Consider the following 24620-nt stretch of genomic DNA (forward strand, 5'->3'; position numbering starts at 1 on the left):
TAACCTAGATTAACTTTCTCCCTCAGCTCTTCTAAAAGAGTGGATGTGGAATGAGGAAACTGGGAGTTGCTATTTAAGAGATTTAAGAAAAGCCACTGGAGAGAGAGAGGTTGCAGAGAACGGTTAGCTTGGGAGCGGGGAGCAGCCAAGGGGATCCCCACTGGCTAGAGCGTGCTAAACATTCCAGAAAGTCCAACCACCTAGGAGGCCACTATTAGGGCAGGAAGGAGGGGCTGCGGTGCGGGCAGCACCCAGGGGCCTAGGGGTTTCCTGATGCTTGCATTGAGCTGTGAACAACTTCAGTAGCAAGAAACCACCCCCCGCCCACCGCCGGCCACCTCAAATTTCAGCCTGTGTTTAGCAGAGAAATTTGACCCCAGAGTAGATGGAATCATTCCCTTATGATGTGAGGGGATGTGGGCCACTGGGACAGCAGAAACCAGATGCCCACCGCCCAGGGGTGTTGGGAGGCAGCATCCACTTGGGCCCCGGTTCTCAACTGGAGGCCACTGTGCCCCTCAAGGCACATCTGGCGATGTCTGGAGCCACTTTTGGTAGTCAAAATTGGGGTGGGTACTACTGTATCTAATGGGTAGAGTCCAGAGTTGCTGCTCAACATCCCACAGTCCCCAAGCACAAAGAACAATGTGTCTCCAGATATCAGTAGCACCCAGGATAAGAAACCCCACACCAGGGGGCTGAGCTGAAGATGCTGAGACCATCTAGCTCAGACCAGAGACGTGACAACTCCCTGATCTGTTTAGCATCTTCTATACACCAGGTGCTGTGTCAAACATTTTAGGTGCCACTAAAGATACCTGAGCGCCTGCGAGGTGCCAGACACAGCTTATGCCGTATAACCGACATTTACACACATTCAGTCTTCTGACCACACTCATTGGACTCTGGAGCCAGACTGTATGGGGTTGAATCCTGGAGCTACCCCTTCGTCGCTGGGGAGCCCCCGGCAAGTTACTTAAATTCTCTGTGCCTTTTTTTTTTTTTTTTTGAGACAGGGTCTCACTCTGACGCCCAGGCTGGAGTACAGTGGCACGATCATAGCTCACTATAGCCTTGAACTCCTGGGCTTAGCCAGCAACTCCTGCCTCAGCCTCTCAAGTGACTAGGACTACAGGTGCACCACCATGCCTGGTGAATTTTTTAATTTTTGTAGAGACGAGGTCTCACTACATTACCCAAGGTGGTCTCAAACTCCTGGCCTCAAGCAATCCTCCAGCCTTGGCCTCCCAAAGTACTAGGATTATAGGTACGAGCCACTGCACCCAGCCTGTGCCTCACTTATTCATCTGTAAAATACGGCTGACAATCATGCAATCAACTTCAGAGGGCTATGGTGGGGTGTCTATGAGGCAGTGCACACAGAGCACTTCCCACAATGCTTGGCACATAGTAGGTGCTCAGTAAATCTCAGTGAGGCAATACTCTATGGCCAGGAAGAGCATGGACTCTACCGACGGGCTGCGGGTGTGAATGCTGGTTTTTCTTTTGATCAGCTGTGCAATCTCAGGCAAGTTTCAGAGACCACTTTCTTCATCTGGAAAATGGGGGTTTCCACCTCTCTCCTCCAGGGGTGCCACGGTGAGTAATGGACAAGTTGGGACATTGACATCCTTGGAACAGAATGTGCATGACAGGGGCTTTATAAGTGAACGTGTCACTGCACTTACTGCCATTAATATTTATTATTTTTTTTTTTTTTTTGAGATGGAGTCTCTCTCTGTTGCCCTGGCTGGAGTGCAGTGGCGTGATCTCGGCTCACTGCAACCTCCACCTCCTGGATTCAAGTGATTCTCCTGCCTTGGCCTCCCGAGTAGTTGGGATTACAGGTGCCCAACACCATGTCCAGCTAATTTTTGTATTTTCAGTAGAGACGGGGTTTCACCATGTTGGCCAGGCTGGTCTCGAACTCCTGACCTCAAGTGATCCACCTGCCTCAGCTCCCCAAAGTGCTGGGATTACAGGCGTGAGCCACTGTGCCCGGCCTAATATTTATTATTAAATGCCTAGAGAGATGGTTACAAACAACATCCCTGGCTCAGGGGGATGGGCTGGGAAACGATAAATTAACAAGCTACAAAACAAACAAATCTGCCAATAAAAATGCATGGCCGGGGTAGTGGCTCACATCTGTCATCTCAGCACTTTGGGAGGCTGAGGCAGAGGGATCCTTGAGCCCAGGAGTTCAAGATCAACTTGAGGGACAAAGCAAGACCTTGTCTCTCCAAATAAAAAAGTTTAATATTGGGGGAAAAAAAAGGCCAGGAGAAGTGGCTCATGCCTATAAGCCCAGCACTTTCGGAGGCTGAGGCAGGTGGATTGCTTGAGCTGAGGAGTTCGAGACTGGCCTGGACAACATGGCGAAACCCTGTCTCTACAAAACATACCAAAAAATTATCCAAGTATGGTGCTGTGTGTGCCTGTAGTTCCAGCTACTTGGGAGGCTAAGGTCAGAGGATCACCTGAGCCCGCGAAATCAAGGCTGCAGTTACAGCTGTGACTGCGCCACTGCACTCCAGCCTGGGTGATGGAATGAGACCCTGTCTCAAAACAAACAAACAAACAAACAAACAAAAATCCAAGTAACACTCGGCCAAAGAAAGGTACTTTTGTTTCCCTTATCTAGATAAAACTGAGGTTCGGACCTAAGTCTACACAGCTTGTGGGTGGTGGAGGCTGGCCAGCCTCCAGAGTCCTCATTTAGCCCAGAATAGAATCAAGGTCAAAGCCTTGGAAAGTGACTCTCAGGGGGAAGCCTCAAGCAGCTGCTGTCCCTCAGCAAGAAAACAAAAAATGCAAGTGCAAGTTCACCCTCCTGGGAAGTCTAAGACAGGACAGAAGCCCAGGAGGCCAGGCTTCCCTTCCCTTCTACTGGCTCTGCAGAACCCATGTCCCCCGGGGTCTTGCAGACAAGTGGCTGGGCAGAGTCAAACCTGAGGGCAGCCAAAGCAAAGAAATGCAAGTAGGGAGGACCCAGTGGGAGACGGGAAGGCGGCCACTTCCAGAAACCAGGACCGAACACACACACACCGTCTTTGACAGGCCGTCGCTCGATGCTGTCAGGTTCCAGCTCCTCATGGGAGAAAAGATCCTCAGGCGTTTGAGGGAGACACTCGCCTATGCAGAGAGCAATGGCAGGGGAGAGTTAGTTTTAAAAAGCATTTTTGCAAAACCAACCACGGTTAACTTTCAAGGGTTTCCCTGGGTGTGGAGGTGCACATGCCCTCCCTTATTTCTGAAGGTCCCACATTTCTTAGAACCAGTGTATACTTTAGAATTAAACAAAACAAAACAAAAAACAAAAAAGAAACAGGTTTTGGTTCTGCTTTGTTTTAAAAGCCCATGAAAGGTATTTCAGAAAAAATGGGCAAATGACTGGGCGTGGTAGCTCAAACCTGTAATCCCAGCACTTTGGAAGGCTGAGGCAGGCAGATCACTTGAGGTCAGGAGTTTGAGAACAGCCTGGCCAACATGGTGAAACCCCGCCTCTGCTAAAAAAAAAAAAAAATATATATATATATATATATATATAAAATCAGCCTGGCATGGTGGCACGCACCTGCAATCCCAGCTACTTGGGAGGCTGAGGCAGAAAAATCACTCGAACCCGGGAAGGCGGAGGTTGCAGTGAGCCAAGATCATGCCACTGCACTCCAGCCTGGGTGACAGAGTGAGGCTCCATCTCAAAAAATAAATAAATACAAATAAAAATAAAAGAAGAAAAGGGCAGAGGCCTAGTGGAAAAGGGACTCTGGAAACATAATAGCAAATACAACAGAGCCAATTCAAACAGCCCAATGGGACAGGTATTTCTGAGATACTCCAGAAAACTTGGATATGGGCTATTATTGTAAAAACTTATTGTTAGTTTGCTTAGACATGATGACGGTGTTATATTATGTAGGAAGAAATGCATGCTGAAGTATTTGTGGGTAGAATGTAAGGGGTCTGAGATTTGCTTTAAAATTATTTGGCAAAAAAAGGAAAGAATGAAGGGATAGATAGCAGAGTTTAGCATTAAAAACAAATGAAGGGAAAGAGGGACAAGGGAGGGATACTGAAAAAGGATGAGATAAATCAACTGTGGCAAAATGTTTTGGGTTTTTTTGTTTTTGAGACAGAATCTCGCTCTGTCACCCAGGCTGGAGTGCAGTGGCACAATCTAGGCTCACTGCAAGCTCCGCCTCCTGGGTTCACACCATTCTCCTGCCTCAGCCTCCCGAGTAGCTGGGATTACAGGCGCCTGCCACCACGCCCGGCTAATTTTTTTGTATTTTTAGCAGAGACGGGGTTTCACAGTGTTAGCCAGGATGGTCTCGATCTCCTGACCTCGTGATCCGCCCACCTCGGCCTCCCAAAGTGCTGGGATTACAGGCGTGAGCCACTGCGCCCAGCCTTGGTTTCTTTATTTGAGACAGAGTCTAGCTCTGTTGCCCAGGCTGGAGTAGAGTGGTGCAAACATAACTCACGGCAGCCTCAAACTCCTAGGCTCAAGTGATCCTTCTGCCTCAGCCTCCCATGTAGCCACTGCAGGCGTGCACCCCACACCCATTTTGTTGTTTTTTGTAGAGTAGGGATCTCATTATGTTGCCTAGGCTGATTTTTGAACTCCTGGGCTGAAGCAATCCTATCACCTCGGCCTCCCACAGTGCTGGGATTACAGGCATGAGCCGCTGGGATTACAGGCATGAGCCACTGCGCCCAGCCAAAAAATGCTGATGTTGAAACTGAGTGATGTGTACATAGGGTTCATGTTGTATTATTTCCTTTTTTGGAGACTGAGTCTCACTCAGTCGCCCAGGCTGGAGTGCAGTGGCACGATCTCGGCTCACTGCAACCTCCACCTCCCGGGTTCAAGCGATTCTTGTGCCTCAGCCTCCAGATTAGCTGGGATTACAGGCACCCACCACCACATCTGGCTAATTTTTGTACTTTTAGTAGAGACAGGGTTTCCCCATGCTGGCCAGGCTGGTCTCAAACTCCGGACCTCAGGTGATCCACCTGCCTTGGTCTCCCAAAGTGCTGGGATTGCAGGTGTGAGCCATCATGCCTGGCTTTTTTTCTTTTTCTTTTTTTTTTTTTAATACCAGCTTACAAGCTTTAAGCTATTCTACTTCTGTGTACACTTGACATTTTTCATAATAAAATGGATTTTTTTGTTTTGGATGAACCCTGCAATCAGCGTTATACTACCAAATTTTAAGGTTGATTTGTCTATGTAGTTAAAATGGAGTTTTCAAAATGGGTGTTTGCAATGCTCGGAAAAAGAACGTTAAAATAGTGCAGAAAAGTGACAGGAGCTTCCAACAGTGCCCAAGTATGACAAAACAGAAAGCCACCCCTCCTTACACAGTCAATGGCAGGAATTTTAGAGATTCTACAGGGTCTACATTGTTTTTTTTTTGTAAAAAAAAAAAGAAAAAAAAAACAAAAAACAAAAAACAGGGTCTTACTCCCCTCACCCAGGCTGGAGTGTAGTCGTGTGACTATGACTCCCTGCAGCCTCAACTTCCCCAGCTCAGCTGATCCTCCCACCTCAGCCTCCTGAGTAGCTGGGAGTACAGGGGCACACCACCATGCCTGGCTAATTTTCAAATAAGAGATAGATAGATAGATAGATTAGATAGAATAGATAGATAGATAGATAGATAGATAGATGATAGATAGATAGATAGATGATAGATAGATAGATTTTTTTTTTTTTTTTTTGTACAGACAGGGTTTTACCATATTGCCCAGGCTAGTCTCAAACTCCTGGGCTTAAGAGATCCACCTGCCTTGGCCTCCCAAAGTGCTGGGATTACAGGCATCTGCCACCATGCCTGGCCGTAAGGTTGGGGTTTTTCTTTTTTTTTTATTTTGAGACGGAGTTTTTGTTGTGTCACCCAGACTGGAGTGCAATGGCACAATCTTGGCTCACTGCAACCTCTTCCTCCTGGGCTCAAGCAATTCTCCTGCCTCAGCCATCCGAGTAGCTGGGATTACAGGGACCCGCCACCACACATGGCTAATTTTTGTATTTTTAGTAGAGATGAGGTTGCACCATGTTGGCCAGGCTGGTCTCGAAATCTTGACCTCAGGTGATCTACCCACCTCAGCCTCCCAAAGTGGTGGGATTACAGGCATGAGCCACCGCACCCGGCTGTAAGGTTGGGGTTTCTCAAAGCGTGGGTGGTCAAGACCTATCAGTGGGTTGTAAAATCAATCAAGTCAGACAAGAGCTACATTTTTGAAAAAAAGGATAGGAATGGCGGAGGAATAGCAGAAGAGAACAGAGTGCTTCGGAAAGATTCTTCCAGAGCATGGGAAAGCCTTGCTGCATTAAACTTGATTCATATAATCAAGTGCAAATTCTCTGTCAAGAAGTCAAATGCATTTTCTTTCTTTCGGGCATGACCAGACAAAAGCATGGCAGCCTTGGTCCGGGCCTCATGAAGCCCGATCTGGAGTGTGACCTAGAGGCTGCGCTCAGGGGCACTTCCATGCTTTTGTGGCCTAGAACCCCAAGGCCCCCTCTTGGAAGTTGCCCCAGCTTCCCCCTGTACCTGCACGATGCTGCTGATGACCATGGGGAGAATGTTCAGGGGAAACCGGAGGATGTTGAACAAGGCCAAAGACACGAAGGCTGTCTGGGCATCCAGGATGTTGTTCTTGTCAATGGTCACGTAGACGGCAAATGTGCACAGGGCCACCTGCAAGCAGAACGCCCGGTGCTGACTGCTGTGCACTGAGTGACAGTCATCATCCTAGGAGCAGTGACAGGCCCTGGGGACGTGCTCGGGCCCTCCCCAGGTGGCCACAACTGACCAGCTGCTGGAGGTCGTGGAAACACCTGGGGCAGTAACTGGCACATAGCAGGTGCTCACTAAACACTCCAGGAATGAACTGGATAAATCAACGACCAGGAGCCCAAAGAGCTGGCCTCTCCCATCAACTTTCTCAGCGATGTTCTAGAGGGGCATTCTTAGTATTCCTCAAAAGCACCAAGCACAATCCCCAAGCCAGGCCTTTGCCCCTGCCATTTCCTCTGCCTGAAACCATCTTCCATCTAGGTGGCCACCTGGCTCCTCCCTCTCACCATTCAAGGGAGCTGCCTCTCCCACTCTACCCAAAGAGCCCTGCCATCTTGCCATCGTCCCATGTATTTTCAGGGTCTCAGTACTGCCATTTCATTGTTACTTCCTGGAAGGTCATACAGCTTAAAAAAAAAAAACCATATACTTTGCCATATCCGCTGTGGGATCCTGGTTATTTCACCTCTCCAGGCGAGCCCCTATTTTCTCATCTATAAAATGGAAGTCATGATAGGCTTTTAAGGGCTGTTGGCGCTTATGTAGGGTGCTTATTTGCACAGGGCCCAAGCACAGTAAAACTCAACAGATGGCAGCTGCTTTTATTTCTTGTTACAAGATTTGGTCCAAATTCCTTAGATCATTTTTCCATGGTATCTATTAATGTGGTCCCACAAGCAAGAGCCCAGTCCCATGGGGAGCCAGAGTTGGTTCGTGTTCTGGCTCTGACATTAACAAGACAGATGACGCTGAGCCATGGCACAGAAATTTTCCAGGCTCCAATGTCAAGAGGGAGGCAAGGTGCTCAAAACGACAGGGACACATGATCCCTGGGTGCAGCGGTGCAATCATGGCTCACCAAAGCCTCGACCTCCTGGGCCCAAGCATTCCTCCCACCTCACCCTCCCGAGTAGCTAGGACTACAGGCGCATACCGCCATGCCTGGCTAATTTTTTTATTTTTGTAGAGACAGGGTCTCCCTATGCTTCCCAGGCTGTTCTCGAACACCTGGGCTCAGGCCATCTGCCTGCCTCGGCCACCTAAAGTGCTGGGATTACAGGCATGAGCCACTGCACCCATCCTGGCTCCCATCTTCTAAGTGGTAATGAAACACTGGCATCTTACCTAAAGACAATTTTTTTTTTTTGAGTCACAGTCTCATTCTTTTGCATAAGACGGAGTGCAGTGGTGCGATCACAGCTCACTGCAACCTCTGCCTCCCAGGGTCAAACGATTCTCATGCCTCAGCCTCCAAGTAGCTGGGATTATAGGCGCCCACCACCACGCCCAGCTAATTTTTTTGTATTTTTCTTAGTAGAGATGGGGTTTCGCCATGTTGGTCAGGCTGGTCTTGAGCTCCTGGCCTCAAGTGATCCGTCTGCCTCAGCCTCCCAAAATACTGGGATTACAGGTGTGAGCCACCATGCCCAGCCCAGAGATATTCTTTACTCAAAAGGGTCTACATGTATCTACATGATAGACTATTCAACCATAAAAAGGAATGAAATTCTTATACATGCTAAAACATGGATAAACCTTGAAAACATCACGCTAAGAAACCAGTCAGATGGCCAGGCGGGGTGGCTCACACCTGAAATCCCAGCACTTTGGGAGGCTGAGGTGGTCGGATCACCTGAGGTCGGGAGTTCCAGACCAGCCTGACCAACATGGAGAAACTCCGTCTCTACTAAAAATATACAATTAGCCAGGAGTGGTGGTGCATGCCTGTAATCCCAGCTACTCAGTAGGCTGAGGCAGGAGAATCACTTGAACCTAGGAGACAAACGTTGTAGTGAGGCAAGGTCGTGCCATTGCACTCCAGGTGGGCAACAAGACAGAAAAAACTTTGTCTCAAAAAAAAAAAAAAAAAAAAAGAAACAGTCAGAAAAGGCCACCTGTTGTTTGATTCCATTTATATGCGATGTCCAGAGTAGATAAATAGAGACGGACAGAAAGCAGATTAGTGGTTGCCTGGGATGGAATGGAAGGTTTGGGGAGCAACTGATAATAGGTACAGGGTTTCCTTTTGGGGTACTGAAAATGTCCTGGAATTAGTGGTGACTGTCGTATTATTTATACAAAAAACCCACTGGGTGAGCGTCACACCACCTACACAAAAGCCCACTGGGTGACCTTCACAACACCTACACAAAAACCCACTGGGTGACCTTCACACCCTACACAGAAACCACTGGTGACCTTCACACCACCTACACAAAACCCACTGGTGACCTTCACAACACCTACACAAAAACCCACTGGGTGAGCATCACACCACCTACATAAAAACCCACTGGGTGACCTTCACACCACCTACACAAAAACCCACTGGGTGAGCATCACACCACCTACATAAAAAAACCACTGAATTGCACACTTTTAAATGGTGAATTATACCTCCATTAAAAAAATAAATTTCAATAGGCATGGTAGCCCATGCCTGTAATCCAAATGCTTTGCGAGGCCAAGGAGGGAGGATCACTTGATGCCAGAAGTTTGAGCTGAGCTTGGGCAAAAGAGCAAGGCTGGGTCTCTACTAAAGTTTTTAAAAAACAAGCCAGGTGGCTGGGCTCAATGGCTCACCCTGTAATCCCAGCACGCTGGGAGGCCAAGGCAGGTGGATCACCTGAGGTCAGGAGTTCAAGAACAGCCTGTCTGACAGGGCAAAACCCTGTCTCTACTAAAAATACAAAAATTAGCCAGGTGTGGTGGTGCGTGCCTGTAGTCCCAGCTACTAGGGAGGCTGAGGTAGGAGAATCACTTGAACCCGGGAGGTGGAGGTTGCAATGGGCCAAGATCGTGCCATTGCACTCCAGCCTGGGCGACAGAGCAAGACTCCCTCTCAAAATAATAATAATAATAATAATAAGTCAGGCATAGTGGCATGCACCTGTAGTCCTAGCTACTGGGGAGGCTGAGGCAGGAGAATCATTTGAGCCCAAGAGGTCGAGCTGCAGTGAGCTATGACTGTGCCCCCGCACCAGCCTGGGTAACAGAGTGAGGCCCCTGTCTCTAAATAAGTAATTTTTTAAAAAGTACCTCTCCAAAGTCAACCTATTTTTAGTGTAGGAGTCAAAGTGCTAACTCAGATCCCAGGGCCCAGCTGATTTGTAAAGTCCCTTCCCTGTACCTCATTTGGCCTCATCTGTCACTCTCCCCTCACTCCACTGTTTCAGCCTCCATGGTTATCCCACCTATGAATGGGCACAGTATGCCCCAGGGCCTTTGCATGTGCTTTGCTACTCCCTGGTTGGCCTCTTTACCTCCATCAAGTCTTTCCTCAAGTGTCACCTTCTCAGTGAGCTGGACCACCCTACTTAAAACTGCAAGCCACCCCTATTACAAAGACCTGACTCTTTTCTTCCTATAGCACTTAGGATGGCTTTCTCTAGCACTAGGTTATTTATTGTGCCTATTGTTCCTTGTCTGTCTCTCTCTGTGAAAATGAATGTTCCATGACTGGAGTTATTACTTGTAGTATTCGCTGCTGTATTGTCAGAGCCTAGGACAGAGCCCAGATCATGGCGCTCAGTGAATGTCTGCTGGGTAGATGATGGATGGGTAGGAGTGGATAAATGGGTGGGGAAGGGGTAGGTGAATTTGCCTGAGGGCAGAAGAGCACATCAGAGGTGTCTCTTCAGCAGTGAAGCAAACCAGGCCTCAGGCATCTCACCACCAAAACGTACCAGCCCCTTGGTGAGCCAAGTACCAATCGATGCCAGCTGCTGCAGCACAGGGCACACACAGAGAGGGGACAGGACATCACGCAGCCCCTTTCAGGTCCATGGTCCTGGCTTCTCCAGAAGTAGGAAGTCATCTAGCCATCCACCCCTCAGTTATTAACTGAGCACCCATTATGCGCTGGGGACTGAGGAGGGCTTGGCAACCCTGAGACGCACAGTCTAGTGGAAGCACAGGCTTTAACAGGCTCCCTACAGGCAGTGTTTGGAAATCCGAAGAGGCTGGTAGGATGGGCACAATGACTGGGGCTCCAGGCAGGAGGAGACTGGAGTTCGCCTTGTAATAGGCGAGGGTCAAGGGTGCAAAGTCCTTCATACACAGTGAGGAGCACCTGTCCCCTAGGTGCCTTTTCTGAGAAACGTGGAAAACCAATGAAGGAACCCCTACACTCCAGCCCACCCCCTAAAAATCCTGATGCCCTGTGTGCAGTTATCTGCTCTACTGCCTGCCTGGCATCTATGCCTGTTTATGGCAACACGCAATTTTCTCTGGGGGAACTGAACTTCTCCCAATCTCAACCTATGAGCTTCAGCCACAGATGAACCTCCTCCCTCACCCCTACCTTGGCCCCAAGCCCTGAAAGACATGACCCAGCCCTGGCTGACCCAAGCATCCTATCTCCCTGGGCTCAGTGACTGGCTCAGGAAGAAGCATGTGATCACCACAACCAATGAGACTCAATCCCATAGCTTTGCAGGAACTATTGGGGAAAAGAGTAAGACTGTCTGTTCACAGAGGTTGCTGAGGTGACAGGATGATCAGGAAACTGCCAGCTAATAAAGAAACCACCATCAAGAAAACAGAGCTGAGAGTCAGAGATGTTGTTATTCCCAACATTATCTTGGGAACTCCTAGATCCAGCTATGCCTGGAACCCCATTCATGCTTGAAAGTCTTTTTCTAGACTTTTCAGTTTTATGACTCAAAAATCCCCCTCTTCTCTTACTCTAGTTGATTTAAGCTACGTTTCTTCATTTGCAAGACAGTTCCTAACTAATATGATTTATTTCAACCTCTCATTCATTCATGTATTTATTCATTTACCTACATATATTTACGGAGCATGAACCATTTGCCAAGTTCCCTATGCTTTGGGGGTACAAGCACAAAATGACAAGGTCTGACTGGGCGTGGTGGCTCACGCCTGCAATCCCAGCACTTTGGGAGGCCGAGGTGGGCGGATCACTTGAGGTCAGGAGTTTGAGACCAGCCTGGCCAACATGGTGAAACCCCATCTCTACTAAAAAGACAAAAAATTAGCCGGGTGTGGTAGCGCACACCTGTAATCCCAGCTCCTCGGGAGGCTGACGCAGGAGAATCAGCTGAACTCGGGAGGTGGAGGTTGCAGTGAGCTGAGATTGTGCCACTGCACGCCAGCCTGGGCGGCAGAATGAGACTCCGTCTCAAAAATACAGAAATGTATAAATATATAAATAAATAAAATGACATGGTTGTGGCCGTGTCTCCATGGACCCTAGGATATGATCCGCAGAGAACTACAGGACAGATCATTACCACAGAGAATGATGAATTATTCTAACAAAGGGAGATTCAGGGTAAACAGAAGGCAAGAAGCTCACAAATCATCGAGGACAGAAAATGTTAAATATTGACGGCTGCCTGGCGATGCTAATTTAGGAAAGTGCATTAGGTGGATGTGGTAAATGCCAGGCTTGGCATTCCAGAAAAACAGTCCCATCAGTCCCTGGATGGCATCCCTGGCCTTCCCCGGCCTCTGTGTTCCATCACACCTACCGCTGGGTAAACACCTCATCGTCTTTGAAGCATAGGAATGCACCAATGGAAAAAACACTCAGGCACCTTCCAGGGGAACTGAAGGCCACATATTTTATCCTAATGTAGTCAGAGGCTTCGATGCCTCGGCCAGGACAAGGTCTCCCCAAATGACACCCAGGCCCATCTGTTTCTTGCCAAACAGCTCAACAGACTCTGTCTCTGGAAACTCCGGGAAACTAAATGGCAAGGAAGGTCAAGAAAAGGGTAAGTAAAGCCGGTAGCCGGGTTCAGTATCTCACATCTGTAATCCCAGCTACTCCAGAGGCTGAGGCAGAAGGATCACTTTAGCTCAGGAGTTGGAGGTTGCAGTGAGCCGTGATCAAGCCACTGTACTCCACCCTGGGCAGCAAAACAAGACCGTGTCTCTTAAAAAAAAAGAAAGAAAGAAAAAAGAGAAGAAAAGCCAGTCCTGCTCTTAAGCATCTTCTGCTGTGGTTTCCTAATGGGGAACAGGGCAGGAAGTGATAAGCAAAATTTGGTGACAGCCTGGAAACTGTGAGTTTTGCCAACGAATCCAATGTGCAGAGCAAAAAGCTGTGAGAACACACTGCCCATCCCCTCCTAAGCGGGACACAAGGCACAGACCAAACCTCACCACCAGTGCCCTCTGGCTTGGATCTTTTCCTCTAAGAGAAGACCTTTCAAAATGCCATCAAGGCCAGGCGCAGTGGCTCATACCTACAATCCCAGCACTTTGGGAGACAGAGGCAGGCGGACTGCTCGAACTCAGGAGTTTAAAAACATCCTGGGCAACAAAGTGAGACCCTGTCTCTGCAAAAATTACAGAAATTAGCTGGGCATGGTGGTGCATGCTTGCAGTCCCAGCTGCTTGGGAGGCTGAGGTTGGAGAATAACTTGAGCCCGGGAGGCAGAGGTTGCAGTGAGCCAAGATCATGTCACTGCACTCCAGCTTGGGCGGCAGTGTGAGACCCCGTCTCAAAAAGAAAAAAATAAAAGCCATTTTGTATGTATTTATGTATGACTCTTACTATCTCTTGTATAAAAGTAAAGTAAACAGAATCAAGTAACCGTAACTACTTGTATGACATGTATCCACCATTACAGTGATACAGACGCAGACTCTGGAAAAACACACAAGAAACATGGAGAGAGGGAAGCAAGGCGACTGGTGTTGGGAGGAAGGGCTTGGGCCTTTCACTATGGGCTGTGGTTCTCAAGTGGGAGAATTCTGTCCCCCAAGGGGACACTTCGCAATGCCTGGAGCCATTTTCCATTATCACCACTGGGAAGAACAGGGAGAGGTACGACTTAGCATCTGGCAGGGAGAGGCCACAGATGCTGGGAAACATCCTACAATGTGCAGGCCAGGTCCTACAACACAGGGACAAAGGATGACCTGTTGGCGAATGTCAGCAGGCTGAGGTGGCCACATGTGGAGAAGTCCGGCTGTATGAATACCATCTGGTGCAGCTTTAATTATGTTTCACCATATGCAAATACATTACTTCCTACTTTTTAAAGTAAGACCGACCGGGCATGGTGGCTCACGCCTGTAATCCCAGCACTTTGGGAGGCCAAGGTAGGTGGACCACTTGAGGCCAGGAGTTTGAGACTAGCCTGGCCAACATGGTGAAACCCCATCTCTACTAAAAATACAAAAAATTGGCTTGCCATGGTGGCAGCGCCTGTAATCCCAGCTACTCGGACACTGAGGCAGGAAAATTTAGTAGAAACCCCATCTCTACTAAAAATACAAAACTTAGCTGGGCATGGTAGTGGGCGCCTGTAATCCCAGCTACTCGGGAGGCTGAGGCAGGAGAATCGCTTGAACCCAAGAGGGGGAGACTGCAGTCAGCCGAGATCGTGCCACTGCACTCCAGCCTGGTGAGACAGCAAGATTCCTTCTCAAAAAAAAGGAGAGGCTAGGCGCGGTGGCTCATGCCTGTAATCCCAGCACGTTGGGAGGCCAAGGCAGGTGGATCACTTGAGGTCAGGAGTTCGAGACCAGCCTGGCAAACATGACAAAAACCCGTCTCTACTAAAAATATTAAAATTAACAAGGTATGGTGGTGCGTGTTTGTAATCCCAGCTAGTCGGGTGGCTGAGGCAGGAGAATTGCTTGAACTGGGAGGTGGAGGTTGCAGTGAGCTGAGATGGCACCACTGCACTTCAGCCTGGGTAACAGAGTGAGACTCGGTCCCAAAAAAACAAAAAAAGAGAGCGTTCATCAGTGCACCCCGGTAAAGTCAAGGTATTGGAGTGTAAGAAGAATGCAATGTACAAGGCAGAATGCAGGGGCATTGGAGCTGGAAGTGATCTTAGGGAACACAGAGTTGCAGAAGGGCAACAAGATGCCATTTCTTGCTCAACTCTACGCCACTGGCACCAGTCACCTGGAGGGCTGCTTGAATAGAACTCAGTGGGAAAGAACCCCATGAGTGACTGTGGGTGTCTGCTGTGGGCATGAGGAGGGAGAACAGAGCCCAGTATTTCACATGCTTGGAATCTAACCCCTTCATTTTCCATGTGACAAAATCTAGAGCCAGAGAGGTGAGATGACCAGCTTTGGGGTCACACTGTGGGCTGGCAGTAGCATGTGGCAGGTGTCCTGACTCTAAGAAGAACATTCCAGTCCTCTAAGCCAGGGGCTGGCCAAGGATGGCTGAGGTCCACATTTGGCCCACACCTGTTTACATACGGCCCATGAGCTCAGCATTGATTTCATTTACTTTTTTTGAGACAGAGTCTTGTTCTGTTGCCCAGGCTTAGAGTGCAGTGGCGTGACCTCAGCTCACTGCAATCTCCACCTCCCGGGTTCAAACGATTCCCATACCTCAGCCTCCCAAAAAGCTGGGATGACCGGCATGCTCCACCACATCTAGCTAATTTTTTTTGCGGGGGGTGGGAGGGGCGGTGGGAAAGGGTCTCACTCTGTTGCCCAGCCAGGAGTGCAGTGGCATGATCTTGGCTCACTGCAACTTCTGCCTCCTGGGTTGAAGCGATCTTCCTGCCTCAGCCTCCTGAGTAGCCATGACCACAGGTGCGCACCACCACTTCCAGCTAATTTTTGTATTTTTAGTACAGACAGGGTTTCACCATGTTGGCCAGGCTAGTCTCAATCTCCTAGCCTCAAGCAACCCGCCCGTCTCTGCCCCCTAAAGTGCTGAGATTACAGGCATGAGCCCCTGTGCCCAGCCAGATTTCACATTTTTTAAAAGTAAAAAAAAAAAAAAAAATCAAAAGAATATTACATGACACATACAAATTCTATAAAATTCTAATTTTGGTGTCTCTAAATACTTTTTTACAGGAACATAGCCACACCCATCGATTTCCATATTATCTAAGGCTGTTTCTGCACTATGCTGGAGGAGACTGGTATTTGTGACAGAGACTATATGGCCCGGAATTCCGAAAGTATTTACAGAAAAAAGTTTCTTTACTCCTACTTTCTGCCAGTCTCTCTCGAAATTTAATGTGCATACACACCACCTAGAGAACTAGTTACAACTCAGATTCAGTTTCGGTGGATCTGGGCTGAGGCCTGAAATTCTGCACTGTTAACAAGCACCAGGTGATGCCATGGCTGCTGGTCCACGGACCATACTTTAGGCAGTGATGATCCACTCCAGTGTCTCTACATGCTGACCTGAACCAGAAGCAGCAGCACCTAGGGATATGTTAGGAATGCAAATACTCAGGCCCCACCCAGACCTACTAAAACTGAAAATTTGGGTGGGGCCCAGAAAGCTGAGTTTTATAGTAAGAAGCTGTCAGCCAGCACAGTGGCTCACGCCTGTAATCCCAGCACTTTGGGAGGCCAAGGCAGGCAGATCGCCTGAGGTCAGGAGTTCGAGACCAGCCTGGCCAACATGGTGAAACACCATCTCTACTAAAGATATTTTAAAAATTAGCTGAGCATGGTTGTTGCACGCCTGTAATCCCAGCTACTCGGAGGCTGAGGTGCAAGAATTGCTTGAACCTGGGAGGCGGAGGTTGCAGTGAGCCAAGATCATGCCACAGCAATCCAGCCTGGGTGACAGACTGGGACTTCATCTCAATAAATAAATAAATAATAAATAAAATACAATAACAAGCTGTCCAGGTCATTCTGATGCAGGCTTCAATTTGAACACCATCTCTCCTGCAGTTCCAGACCCTGAGAGATGTAAGGCAAGACTAAGAAAATTCAGTGTCAGCATGAACACACTTTCGCAAATGCAGAAACGGCTGGAGCTTCCTTAGACAGTCCACCTGCAACTCAGCTAAGATGAAGCAGGTGGTAGTTTAACAGAAAAGTTCATATTCGTAAACATGTTTAACTGCTTCACAGAAACTTGCCAGAAAAACATAATTTGCCAACCTGACCAAGAAGGAATAGTTGTAATGAGCACAACATTACAAAAAGAATGACACAGTTAATAAAACGACAGAAAGAAAAAACAAACATGGGACATGATCTGAGGTCATCCTTCACTATTAACTGTTTTTAACTGTGCTTAAAAGGGAATCATTCCTTTAATAGGGAACTAGTCCATACAATCCTGATCTCTAATCAGGCTCAACATCTGCCACAGAAATCCAAAAAAAAAAAAAAAAAAAAAAATCCAGTCATCTATGTGGTCTCCTGATTTGCGGCCAACTTTGCAAAATGGTAAGTTGCACTGTTGTCTAAACTTTTCAAAGCCAGCTAGGCAGGGACAGACCCATTACCATACCCCAGGACAGGTACCAGAACCTTCAGTGTAGCATGGATCATAATAGCAAAAAAAACAGGGAACAACCTGTTTTTGAAAGGAATGGCAGAAAGGGTAATTCCAGCAGGGCACATCCACACGTCAGGCAAGCATCCATCATGAATGCAAATGAAACAAGCTGAGAGTGGTAGCGGTGCACCTGGAGTCCCAACTACTTAGGAAGCTAAAGCAGGAGGATTGCTTGGGCCCAGGAGTTCAAGGCTGCAGTGAGCTATGATCGCACCACAGTACTCCAGCCTGGGGGACAGAGCCAGACCCCATTTCAAAACAAAACAAAACCCCCCAAAAAAACTAAAATGAAGTAGATCAGAATGAACAAACCAAGACTATATATTATTAACTAAAGAGAATACTATGTACAGTATGATTCCATTTAAATCGTTGAAGTCTTTTTAAATACCTATATGCTTGTCCATTTTTCTCTAAAAGCATATGCAAAACTGTCACTTTGGAAGAGAGGAACTGATGAAAGAGAGGACAATATACTTTTCATTTTATATCTTTCTGTATTTGTTTGTTTGTTTACAATGGATGACAAATACTTGCTCAGCACCTGCTATGCACTGTTCTACATACTGAGGACACAGCAGTCAATAGAAAAGACAAAAATGCCCATCTGGGGCTGACATCCTAGTGGGGAAAAGCAGACAAGAAAAAAGCACATTTTATTTTACTTTTTTTTTTTTTTTTTTTTTTTTTTTACTTTTTTGAGACAGGGTCTTGCTCTGTTGCCCAGGCTGGAGTGCCGTGGCTCGATCTCGGCTCACTGCAAACTCTGCCTCCCAGGTTCAAGGGATTCTCATGTCTCAGCCTCCTGAGTAGCTGGGAATACAGGCACACACCACCATGCCCAGGTAATTTTTTTTTTTTTGTTAGCAGAGACAGGGTTTCGCCAGGTTGGCCAGGCTGGTCTCAAGCTCCTGGCCTCAAGTGATCTACCCACCTTGGACTCCCAAAGTGCTGGGATTACAGGCATGAGCCACTGCACCCAGCCCAAAATAAGTAAATTTTAGAGTGTGTTTAGACCATACCACTTGACATGTGGCCCATGAAACACTGACAATCCACACTTTGTGACTAGGTGGTGACAAAATAAGGAGGCAGCACCATAATGTAGACCAACTATGGCACCAAGTTCGACTCAGCTCACACTTTTTGTCTTGCAACCCTATCTTAATGCAGGAAGCAGGGGGCACTGGTTTACATTCTGGCACAAGCTCCTTATGTCACACTAAATAGATAACGAACGGTTCCTAAACAGGTTGGCTAGAAGCTGCTAAGTGTGAATAAAATAAAGGAGAATGGAGAAGACGGCAAATGTTTAAACCAAGTGTTCAGGGAAGGCCTTGCTGACATAGTGACTTTTTTAAGACAACGTCTTGCTCTGTCGCCCAGGCTGGAAAGCAGTGGCATGATCTTGTCCTACTCCAACCATCGCCTCCCAGGTTGAAGTAATTCTCTTGCCTCAGCCTCCGGAGTAGGTGGGACTACAGGCATGTGCCACCACGCCCAGCTTATTTTTTTGTATTTTTAGTAGAGACTGAGTTTCACCATGTTGGCCAGGCTGGTCTTGAACTCCTGACCTCAGGTGATCCACCTGCTTTGGCCTTCCAGAGTGCTGGGATTACAAGCATGAGCTACTGCACCTGGGCGACAAAGTGACCTTTTAAAAATATTCAGGTACGCAAACAAAATAAAACATCAAACAATGAGGGCCAGGAAAAATGTGGCTTCACTCACCAGGAAGGGCGTGCAGACCCAGGTGAAGGTGCCCACCGCTGACAGGTAGGCAGACTTCTTCAGCACCTTCAGCTCCTCCTGCCTGATGGCCAGGACCTTGTCCTTGAATGCCAGCTCCCAGGCATAAAGCTTTAGCACTTTGATCCCATTGAGAATTTCGTTCATCAGCTTGATCCGATTGTCTTTGCTCTTCATGTGGGCCACCTTGGAAGAGAAGGGCAGTCAACACAGCTGGGGCGACCCTGGGATCAGCCCATCACTCAACATCACCAGCTATTTTTTTCATAAACTTTATTATATACTTTGACATGTAAATGTTTTTTATGTTGATTTTTCTTTTCAATAGAGATGGGGTTTCACCATGCTGCCCAAGCTGGTCTCAAACTCCTGTGCGGGGATTACAGGTGTGAGCCACCGCACTGGGCCTCAACATCACCATCTATTAAAAATGGGCCTCCTGAGGGTGGGAGAGCTGACCCTGTAATCCCTATGAGCCCTACTCTTGAGCCCCAAGACCACACCAAAAGACCCGGCTATCAAGGAAAAGAAACCCCTTCAAATCATGTTAGACATTGGAGAAACATACTCAATTTAGAATCCAGGAATAGAGGCAAGAAAAACCCTTCAGGTGTGCAGAAAAGAAGGGATTCAGTCCCTATTCTGCTGACCCGAACACAGGAGACATGGTGGTGGTGTTTTTCTTCTCTGTTTTCTTATTTTTTCTTTTTTTTTTTGTGACAGAGTCTCACTCTGTTGCCCAGGCTGGAGTGCAGTAGCATGATCTCGGCTCACTGCAACCTCTGCCTCCTGGGTTAAAGAGATTCTCTTACCTCAGCCTCCTGAGTAGCTGGTCGACTACAGACGCCTGCCACCATGCCTGGCTAATTTTTCTGTTTTTAGTAGAGACGGGGCTTCAGCCTGACGGGGCCAGGCTGGTTTCGAACTCCTGACTTCAAGTGATCCACTGATTTCGGCCTCCCAGAGTGTTGGGATTACAGGCGTGAGCCACCACACCCAGCCTGTTTTCTCATTTGTCAGCCCAGTTTTCTTTTTTTTTTTTTTTTTGAAATATTATCTCACTCTGGCAGCCAGGCTGGAGTGCAGTGGCACGATCATAGCTCACTGCAGCCTTGAATTCCTGGGCTCAAGCGATCCTCCCACCTCAGCCTCCTTAGTAGCTGGGACCACAGGCACATGCCACCACACCCAGCTCATTTTTGTATTTTTTGTAGAAATGGCACCTTGCTATCTTGCTCAGGCTGGTCTTGCACTCCTGGCCACAAGCCATCCTCCTGCCTCAGCCTCCCAAAGAGCTGGGATTACAGACATGAGCCCCTGTGCCTGGCCCATGGTTGTTAAAATAGTGAAATGTTTCTGTACTGGCTAGCACTGGTTCCACATAGTGGATACTTGTGCAGTGCAGTTGTTAAATATTTTTACTACCACCCAGGATTTTGTGTATACCAGCAACTTTTCTAAGCATTTTACATGTATTCAGACACTTAACAATCACAAGAACTTTATCGTTTAGTGCTACAGTCATCCCCGGGTCACAGATGGGAAGAATTTAAGCTACGTGATCTGGAGGCCAGGGACTGAAATGGGTTGAGTGGGGCCACTCAGGGCATCCTACACATCAAGAGACTGAAGGGTGACTCGATCCTAAAGCCCCTGCCTCACCCATCCCACCCAACCCTACCCCGTGAGGCCTCTCCTTCCAACAGGCCCATGTCCTGAAACTCATCTCCCTGTGGTACCATCAGTGCAGCCAAGCGCTCTCATTTGAAATTCCACAGCACACCATAAATACCCATCAACAGAAGAGCAGAGAAATAAACCGCACCATCTCCGTTATAGACCAAAAGGCACCAGGTCGGGAGAATGAATTGAAGCTATACGGCAAAGCACAGAGAGGTCCCCAAAGCAGGGCGCTAAAAGACAAAAATCATGCTGCCATGTGGGCCCATTTAGGTAAAAACAGATATGGTAATAATATCACACACACAAAACATATATAATGGCCAGGCATGGTGGCCCATGCCTGTAATCCCAGCACTTTGGGAGGCCGAGGCGGGTGGATCACCTGAGGTCAGGAGTTCAAGACCAGCCTGGCCAATGTGGTGAAGCCTCATCTCTACTAAAAATACAAAAATTAGCTGGGTGTGGTAGTGGGCACCTGTAATCCCAGCTGCTCGGGAGGCTGAGGCAGGAGAACTGCTTGAACCCGGGAGGCAGAGGTTGCAGTGAGCCAAGATCATACCACTGCACTCCAGCCTGGGCAACAGAGTGAGACTCCATCTCAACAAACAAAAAAAACCCCACATATATAAAAACAAACCTAACTATGCCATTAATCAGGTCTGTATATACGTACATAGAAAGTTCTAGAAGGATTTGCTTCTATATATTTGCAGTAGTTGACAGAGTAGGGAAGGAGGTATCCCCTTTTAATTTATGTAGTTTTGTATGATTTAAACTTTTCTTTTTTTTTTTTTAAGACAAGATCTCACTCTGTTGCCCAGGATGGAGTGCAGTGGCACAATCATGGCTCACTACAGCTTCGACCTCCTGGGTTCAGGTGATCTTCATGCTTCAGCCTCCCAAGTAGCTGGGACTACAGGCACGCATCACCACACGCAGCTAACTTTTCCATTTTTGGTAGAGACAGGGTTTCACCATGTTTCCCAGGCTGGTCTTGAACTCCTAAGCTCAGGCGATCCACCCACCTTGACCTCCCAAAATGCTGAAATTACAGGGGTGAGCCTGGCTTTGATTTGAACTTTTTTATAATAAGAAACCTCACTCTATTATTTGGGTATTTAAACTTTTTAAAATACAAAATTTCTCCAAAAATAAAAAGCTGAAAGCTGGGCATGGTGGCTCACACCTGTAATCCCAACACTTTGAAGGGCTGAGGCAACAGGATCACTTAAGCCCAGGAGTTTGAGACCAGCCTGGGCAACACGGCAAGGCCCCATTTTAGAAATTAATTATTTTAATTTAAATAAAGAGATTAACACCATGTCTGGTATAAGGTAAGAGCTAAAAAGGGGGAAAAAAGTAGGGGGTAATTTGTACTCAACTCTTGAAAGCTGAGTCACACATACACATAATAAACAAGACCGTGGGAAACAAGGACTCTCTCGGAGGCTCACAGACCTTCTGATTCCAGTCACCGGCCTACAAGATCTAACCATGTGTCAGGAGCTCTCAATCTTGGCTGCCCAATACAGTGACCTGGGAAGCTTTAAAACATCTTGATGTCCAGACCCCACCCACAATAAGTGAATCAGAATCCCAGATATGCGGCCAGGGAATCAGCATTTAAGGCTCCCCAGGTGACTCCAACTGGCAGGCAAGGCTGAGAACCCCACGGACAGAGCAGAAGGAACTGCACTAAAATCCGCATGGAGAGGCCCCTGCCTAGGGCCCGGCTTGGGGGCCCGCGGAGACACATGCGTTACCTGATACGTCTTGGTCTTCATCGCCATCACAGCATTGACGGGCACCATGAGGACCATCACCGCCACTCCAGCGAAGACGGAAGGGCCCAGGTTCTAAGGAAGGAAAGGAGACTCTTCATCACTCACCAGACAGGAGCAAACAGGGCCCTTAACAGCTTCCCCGGCTGATCCATCCCACGTGGATGCTGCTGACCAAGTTCAGATCAAGGTGTGTTCCTTTTACCCCACAATAGGGTGTTAAGAGCCTGTGGTTTCATTCCTAAGCATCTCTCCGGGTCCTCCCAATCCCTTGAAGAATAAGCAAGTCCATGCTCCTTTCTCCCAAGCCCTTGGGGCCACATGAGTTTTGCAAATTACGACTTTAGAATTCTAATTTTTTTTTTTTTTTTTTAGGAGATGAGGTCTCGCTATGTTGCCCAGGCTGCAGTAGAGTGGCTATTTGCATCAGTGATCCTCCTACTTCAGCCTCCAAAGTAGCTGGGACTACAGGTCAGCATTAGGTCTTGCTACATTGCCCAGGCTGGTCTCCAACTCCTGGGCTCCAGCGATCCTCCCAATTCAGCCTCCCAAGTAGCTGTGACTACTCACACCACCACGCCCAGCTAATTTTTTTGGTTTTTTGTAAGGACAAGGTCTCACTATGTTACTCAAACTGGTCTCGATCTCCTGGGCTCAAGTGATCCTCCCAACTCAACCTCCCAAGTAGCTGTGACTACAGTCACACCACCATGCCCAGCTATTTTTTTGATTTTTTGTAGAGACAAGGTCTCACTATGTTGCCCAAGCTGGTCTCAAACTCATGGGCTCAAGCAATCTTCCCACCTCTGCCTCCCAAGTAGCTGGGATTACAGGTGCGAGCCATCACACCCAGCTTAGATTTTTAGAAAGGTAATAAGGTAGTAAGTAGAAAAGTGTGAATATGACCACCTGACTGCTTATCCTGCTTGTAGGCTGCTTACAAGTTTAGCCCTTGGCTACCGTCTGCATACTTACAGGGTTTCCACCATTAACAGAATTGGTAAGAGTGGCTCAGTGTGCCTCAACTGTTTGTACAAACAATATGGTTTATGCTGAACACCGCTTTCCCTCTGGGAGTCTAGACTTTTGGTATATGCCAAGCAAAGGCTGCTTATGTGACCTGCTCCTAATACAAACCCAGGCACTGAGCTCCTACCAAGCTTCCCTGGTTGGCAACATTTCACACACGTAATCATCATGGTTGCCAGAGAATTAGTGCACCTGTGTGGCTCTGCTGGGGACTCCCGGAAGCCTATACCAGGCTTCACTTGAACACTGCCCCATGTGTGCCTTAATTCTTTGCTAATTTTGCTGTAATAACTTACAGCCTTGTGGCCAGGTGCAGTGACTCACACCTGTAATCCCATCACTTTGGGAGGCCAAAGTGGGAAGACAGCTTGAGGGCAGAAGTTCAAGACCAGCCTGGGCAACACAGCGAGACCCACCCCCCCGCCCCCCCATTTCTACAAAAAAATAACTTAGCCAGGGATAGAGGCGTGCACCCGTAATCCCCAGCTAGATGAGATGACGAAGTGGGAAGATTGCCTGAGGCCAGGAATTTAAGGCTGCAGTGAGCCATGATCGCACCACTGCACTCCAGCCTGGGCAATAGAGCAAGACTCTGTCCATTTAAAAAAAAAAAAAAAAAAAAACAAGACAGCCCCCACAACAAAGAACTGTCTGGCCCCAAGTGTCAACAGTGCTGAGCTCAAGCAACTACCATCTAAAACAAAATGTGATGTTAGACAATTTTCTTAATGTATCATAAACCAATCCTGACGGCAGTTCTAAAACAAAGGTTCCAAAAATACTTTTCCCATAGTAGCACTTTTGTGAAAGTGGACTCCCCAAGACATCTGCTTGAAAAGACAATTTATTTAGATTTTTTTTTCTTCTAGAGAAAGGGTCTTGCCTTGTCACCCAGGTAGGAGTGCAGCGGTGTGATTCTAGCTCACTGCAGCCTCTGAACTCCTAGGCTCAAGCAATCCTCCTGCCTCAGCCTCCAGGGTAGCTGGGACCACAGGTAGGCACCACCACGCCCAGCTAAATTTTGTTGTGTTTTTTTTTTTTGTAGAGACAGGGTCTCACTATGTTGCCCAGGCTGGTCTCAAACTCCTGGCTTCAAGCAATCTTTCCACCTCAGCCTCCCAAAGTGCTGGGATTACAGGCTCATGCCACCTATATCTGTGCCCAGCCTACTAAATTCTGGTGTTTTTTCTGAGTTTTATTATTAGAAACACTTTACTCACCTTCTGCTCTACAAGTGTACAAAAAAAAGCGAATTACAGCCAAATAAACCAGTAATTTTTCTCTTCTTCCTTTTTAAGACAGAGT

At 47.7% G+C, this 24620-nt stretch overlaps 1 protein-coding gene across 1 annotated transcript in view; it reads right to left on the reverse strand.

Moving 5' to 3' along the window:
* ABCC1 (ATP binding cassette subfamily C member 1) overlaps nt 1–24620 on the reverse strand; it is a 150016-nt gene that overhangs the window by 79771 nt on the left and 45625 nt on the right. The window contains exons 10-12 of the mRNA XM_030798043.1: nt 22269–22361; nt 18805–19008; nt 6564–6710 (exon numbers count right to left, since the gene is read on the reverse strand). Of these exons, the coding sequence (XP_030653903.1) occupies nt 6564–6710; nt 18805–19008; nt 22269–22361 (444 nt within the window). The remainder of the gene's footprint in view (nt 1–6563; nt 6711–18804; nt 19009–22268; nt 22362–24620) is intronic.

This window comes from Nomascus leucogenys, chromosome 18, assembly GCF_006542625.1.
Source record: "Nomascus leucogenys isolate Asia chromosome 18, Asia_NLE_v1, whole genome shotgun sequence".
In the NCBI taxonomy this organism is placed as follows: Eukaryota; Metazoa; Chordata; class Mammalia; order Primates; family Hylobatidae; genus Nomascus; species Nomascus leucogenys.